We start from the raw sequence: 6,000 nt of genomic DNA, 5'->3' as shown, positions 1-6,000 counted from the left end.
GAAGGGAAGGGAAGGGAAGGGAAGGGAAGGGAAGGGAAGGGAAGGGAAGGGAAGGGAAGGGAAAAGAAATCTGGAAGTGAAACGCCAGAATCAAGAATCAGAAGTCCCACAACATACTACATGCAATCTACAAGAAATTCACTCTAGCGGCCTGAAACCAAGTTCTTACCTGCATAAGCTGCTGCTTCAATTTCTGTATTTCTGAAATGTTCAGCTCACTGAATAAGTCAGAGACAGGGTTCAGAGACTCTCCTTTCCTTAAGGTGGGAGTCCGATAGTCTCCATTCAGTTTCACAAGAGGCCCATGGATATGCCCATTCATTTTATCATCATTGTTTGGTTCACTCCCATCCTCAGCAAATTTGAGTCCATCTACTGAGATGCTGATATGGTTATCGTTGAGGCTGATGTACTGGGAGAGCTCCTTCCGCAGGCTGTTCTTTTGCTCTCTTTCATTTTTCAAAGTCTCGAGGGCTTCTTCCAGTTGGTGCTCAGCAATCTCTTTCAGTCGGATGGCATCCTCCAGCTGGCTGTTCAGCAGCACTGTCTCCTCCTCAAATCGCTTAATCTCATGCTTTAAGCCTTCATATTCAACCTGAATCAGACAGGATAAAGAAGATTCATAAAACTAAAATTTGGATCTTACAAAACTGCCATTAAACACCCTAGTGGACCTAATCATTAAAAAAAATACAACATGAATCTACAAAATAAACAATAAAAAGCACACAGTATAGTCTTAAACCTACATAGGATGGTTTCTTTAGAAATTATATACTATATATAAAATATATAATTAGGTATTATTGCTATAACAAATATGATACATAATTAGATATAATAATATAAATCTATATATAATTTAATTTTTAGCAGAGATGAAAAGTGTCTCCTGTCTTAGGATTTCTTTTATAGGATCTAGTGGTCAAAAGGGGGCACTGTTTGCCTAATAAATAGGGAATATTTTTTATAACTATGAGATTATTTGCAATCTAAGAAAAGATTATTTCATCACCATTACTTTGTTTTATTTCCTTATTAATAATGAGGACATTTTTATACCCAGAGATAAATCTTTTAAATGATCATAATAAAAACATAATCTCAGTAAAATGAGAGTAAGATGAAAATGCAAAGATCATTGTTATGTGCTTAAAGGATAGATAGAATCTGGAAGAACAGTTACATAAACTATCCAGTATCAAAAAATACCTACATTGCTTTTGTTTGTCTGTCCGTTTGTTTGTGTTGAGACAGGGTCTCATTTTATTGCCCTGTAGTTCCATCACTCTGGGGTACAGTGATATGATCATGGCTCACTGCAGCCTCAACCTCCCGGGCTCAAGGGATCCTCACACTTCAGCCCCTCAAGCAGCTAGGAGCACTGGCATATGCCATCACACCTGGCTATTTTTAAAAAAATTTGTTTGTAGAGACAGGTCTCACTACATTGCCCAGGCTGTTCTTGAACTCCTGGGCTCAAGCAATCCTCCAGCTTTGGCCTCCCAAAGTGCTAGGATTATATGTGTCAGCCACTGCGACTGGCCATATATTGTTATTGAGGTAATATTCTTCTGAAGTGCAACCAAAATAAACCTGCTTAAACAACCTCTTGGTCATGAAGGCCCAAGGGTGGCAGGGATGTTTCCTCTGAGCTGACACGCCTCCTTGGGATCTTTTCCATGGAACTTATCACATGCCACCTTTTAATAAACATTTTATCTCTGCAAGTACACTGTAATCTTCTTAGAGAAAGGAAGTACTTTTTTATCCATCTCATTGCTCCTCATAGTGCGTCAGTGTTCCTTCATGGTGTTTAAAACCCAATTCTGTTGTTCAATGTGCATTTGCTGAATAAAGAACCACAGGGAATGAAAAAATAAACTAGAAAAAGTAAAATAAAGTCATCATGCTATCAGATGCTAATACAAACTATGTGCTTAGTTTCATATTTATTTTAGCATATATATTAGTTTGAACTTGAATTTTAAAACATATTTTAGGCCAAGCGCAGTGGCTCAAGGCTGTAATCCCAGCACTTTGGGAGGCTAAGGTGGCATCTGATGCCAGGGGTTCGAGACCAGCCTGGCTAACATTGTGGAACCTCGTCTCTACTAAAAATACAAAAATTAGCCGGGAGTCGTGGCATATGACTGCAGTCCCAGCTACTTGGAGGCCAAGGCAGGAAAATGCCTTGAATCTGGGAGGCGAAGGTTGCAGTGAGCTGAGATTGCACCATTGCACTCCAGCCTGGGCGACAGAGCAAGACTCCATCTCAAAATGAACAAACAAACAAACCATATTTTAAAAACTGAACAACAGGGAATACTGATCAGTACATCATCATATATTTCTCTTTCCCCCACCTCCCTTTACATAACCTCAGTGCAATGATTTGTCTCGCAAAAGTTAGGGTATAGATTTAGTTGGGATGTAGGCTGATCCCAAGAGTGACTTAGTCAAGAGAGAAGCTTTTCTCTTATGTAATAGTATGGAGGTAGACAGTCAAGGGCTGGTAAGGAATCTCTGCTCCATGAGGTCATCCAGGAGCCAGGCTCTTTCTGTGTTGCTGCATGGCCTTCTAGTCTACTATCTCAGGTGGCTTGCCATTTGATTATGTTCCAAGCACTGGGATGAAATAAGAGGCACACTCTCTCCCTTTAAGAACATTAAAAGTTACCCACATCACTTGTTACATACCATTGGCTGGTACTAGTCTTACGACATTTGGAGTGAAGAATGTAGCCTTACTCTGGGCAGCACTGGGCCCAGGTAAAAATTGTGAGAAGGCAACAGTGAAAATTGATAATAAATCAGCACTCACTGGTCACTGGAACACTGTGGTGCTTTAATGGAATGCAACTTGTAAAGACAATGTATAGCAGATGTTTCTAACGATGCTAGTTGTATGTATATGTGAATATGGATAGTGTTATTTCAGTGAAAGAATGTGCTCATGCTGGGCACGGTGGCTCACGCCTATAATCCCAGCACTTTGGGAGGCCGAGGAGGATCATGAGGAGAAGGAGGGCGGATCACGAGGTCAGGAGATCAAGACCATCCTGGCCAACATGGTGAAACCCCATCTTTAAAAATAATGATAAATTTTAAAAAATAATAAAAAAAGAAAGAATGTGCTCACTACACTGTGGTGTGTGTAATGCATTATAAGAGCCAGGCACAGGGGCTCATGCCTGTAATCTCAGCACTTTGAGAGGCCAAGGCAGGTGAATTGCTTTGAGCCCAGGAGTTCGAGACCAGCCTGGGCAACATAACGAAACCCCATCTCTACAAAAGATAAGAAAATTAGCCAGGTGTGGTGGTGTGCACCCATAGTTCCAGCTACTTGGGAGGATGAGGTGGGAGGATCACTTGAGCCTGGGGAGGTCAAGGCTGCAGTGAGCCCTGATGGTGTCATTGATGGTGTCACTGCACTCCAACCTGGGTGGCAGAGGGAGGCCCTGTCTTGAGGAAAAAGAAAAAAAAAAGAAAGAAATACATTATGCACAAAAGATGCCTCTAAGGCAAAAAAGAAAAAAAAAAAAGGTCATTGGAATTTCAACATGTCCCTGATAGAATTACTCAGAAAAGCCAGAATTGAAGACCGTTATTTATAATGTCCATTCTTTTTTTTTTTTTTTTTTTTTGAGATGGAGTCTCGCTCTGTCACCCAGGCTGGAATGCAGTGGTGCGATCTCGGCTCACTGCAATCTACGTCTCCTGGGTTCAAGTGACTCTCCTGCCTCAGCCTCCCGAGTAGCTGGGACTACAGGTGCATGCCACCATGCCTGGCTAATTTTTCGTATTTTTTAGTAGAGACAGAGTTTCACTGTGTTAGCCTAACCTTGTGATCTGCCCACCTCGGCCTCCCAAAAGGCTGGGATTACAGGCATGAGCCACCGCGCCTGGCCTAATGTCCATTATTTACAGTAACTAGAAAGTGCTAATTACTCTACCATGAATATGTATTTGAATAACTATAACAAGAAATTAACAAATCTATCCATGGCATACTATCAATAACTGTCTTCTAATCAAGTAGAAATTTCTGGGTTACATATTAACTACATAAGATTATGAGTGCTTCATGAGAGAAAAATTGCACTTTTGGGTAAATGATAACTGAGCACTGTAAATAGCGTGTTAAAAACACGATGGCATGGAAATGAAATATACTTTTCAGAAGTCCAAGAAGTTATTACTTGGCCTGGGACACATAATAACTTGACAGCCCCTGGCTATCAGCTACCTGCTCAAAGACATGTGCCCCTGTGTTTGCATTCTGTATTCTAGTGGACTCCCCAGATAGGTGTGCGCTCCCGTGTCCCTTCCACCAATTCAGACATCAAATGCTTTACAGCAGAGATCACAAGTGGTACCCACCGACTGGATGTGCTTTCTTTGGCCTGTAACACATTATAAAAGTTTTGGAATGGATTGACAATATGTAGAAATCTGATGATTTCACAAACATTTTGAAAATTCTTCTTTTTTAAAAAAATCAAAAATTCAGGCAACACTGGGTCCACTTTCACAGAGGACAAAAATCACCTGTAAGTGAGCACTGGCTGTTCCTTTTGCATCTACTTTTTCTTTATTTTATTTTTTTATTGCATTTTAGGTTTTGAGGTACATGTGAAGAACATGCAAGATTGTTGCATAGGTACATACATGGAAGTGTGATTTGCTGCCCTCCTCCCCTTCACCTATATCTGGCATTTCTCCCCATGCTATCTCTCCCCAACTCCCCACCCCCCCGTCCTTCCCCCATGCATCTACTTTTTCTTTTGGTTTTTTGTTTGCTTGTTTGTCTGAGACTGGGTCCTTCTCTGTTGCCCAGGTGGGAGTGCAGAGTGGCCTGATCACAGCTCACTACAGCCTCGACCTCCCAGGCTCAACCACTCCTCCCACCTCAGCCTCCTGGGCAGCTAGGATTACACACATACCCCCGCACCTGTTTTTTTTCTTTTCTTTTCTTTTCTTTCTGTCTTTTGTAGAGACAAGGTTTTGCCATGTTGCCCAGCCTGATCTCAAACTCCAGGACTGAAACAATCCTTCCACCTCAGCCTCCTGAATGAAGTGCTGGGATTACAGGCATGAGCCACTGCACTCGGCCTCTACTTTTTCTTTACGTCTTGTACTTAATGCTATCTGTAAGCTATTTGTGGTCATCTCAGTTTGCTGCTCCTGCCCTGTGACTCTCTTCAACCTTTCCCACCTAGCAACACTAAAGGATCTGGCCAGCTTTCCTTTATACTTGCTGACTGACTGCATTTCAACTGGGTTGTTACCTCAAGCAAATGAAGCACATTTTTCACTTTATCTCTGGTAGTGAAATGAAAGTTTAATGTCATTGGAGATTATAGAAATCTCAATTGTTGGCACGGAAACTGAGGATAAAGTGTGAAGGAAGAGAAGAATAATATTGAAGGAAGAATTGAATATTTATTCAATTGATGGCCTAGACTTCCCATAAAAGCATGCCCACCATGATTTACTGCTCTGCAGGTGACCTAGGATTAAGGAGTATGGAAATCAGCAGGGCCTTTACCTACTTATGAAAGGAGAAGCAAGGGTTGCCCTCAGTGTGCTCATGAGAAAGACAACTTGGAAATGTTTCGGACAACAGTGTGCTTCCTTGCGTCATGGTTTCTTCCAGGCCTGCTTACATACTCTAAAGTCATCTTCCTCCTGATCCTTTCCTTTTCTTTCCCTGGACAACATGGGACACCTCTTGCCAATCTTTCCTAGTATTTCAACCAACCCTCTGACTTCCCCAGATTATGTGATAAGCTTATATTTGCAGACATTACTTTAGTTTGCACTGTAGACCTGTTATGCTAATGCTGTAATCTTTGTTAAACTGATGGCCTAGACCAGAGGTTGTCAAATAATAGTATGCCCTCTGGAGCAAATTCAGCCCACCGCCTATTTTTGTGCATAAAGTTTTATTGGAACATACTCACATTTATTTGTTTATATATTGTCTATGGCTGTTTA

At 41.4% G+C, this 6,000-nt stretch overlaps 1 protein-coding gene across 6 annotated transcripts in view; it reads right to left on the bottom strand.

Annotated features, from left to right (window-relative positions):
* The window catches only part of BICD1 (BICD cargo adaptor 1), a 283,414-nt gene that overhangs the window by 74,487 nt on the left and 202,927 nt on the right, over positions 1-6,000 (bottom strand). For all 6 annotated transcript variants that reach the window (XR_004259913.1, XR_004259912.1, XM_032248276.1 and 3 more), the window contains exon 4: positions 170-595. Coding sequence is in view for 4 of the 6 variants with exons in the window: in XM_032248276.1 (XP_032104167.1) it covers positions 170-595 (426 nt within the window). In the remaining 2 variants the exon portion in view is untranslated. The remainder of the gene's footprint in view (positions 1-169; positions 596-6,000) is intronic.

The sequence above is a fragment of the Sapajus apella genome, unplaced genomic scaffold, assembly GCF_009761245.1.
Source record: "Sapajus apella isolate SASKATOON/1434 unplaced genomic scaffold, GSC_monkey_1.0 scaffold66, whole genome shotgun sequence".
Lineage (NCBI taxonomy): Eukaryota > Metazoa > Chordata > Mammalia > Primates > Cebidae > Sapajus > Sapajus apella.
The sequence above is the reverse complement of the archived record's forward strand: the minus strand, read 5'-3'. Positions and strand labels throughout refer to the sequence as shown.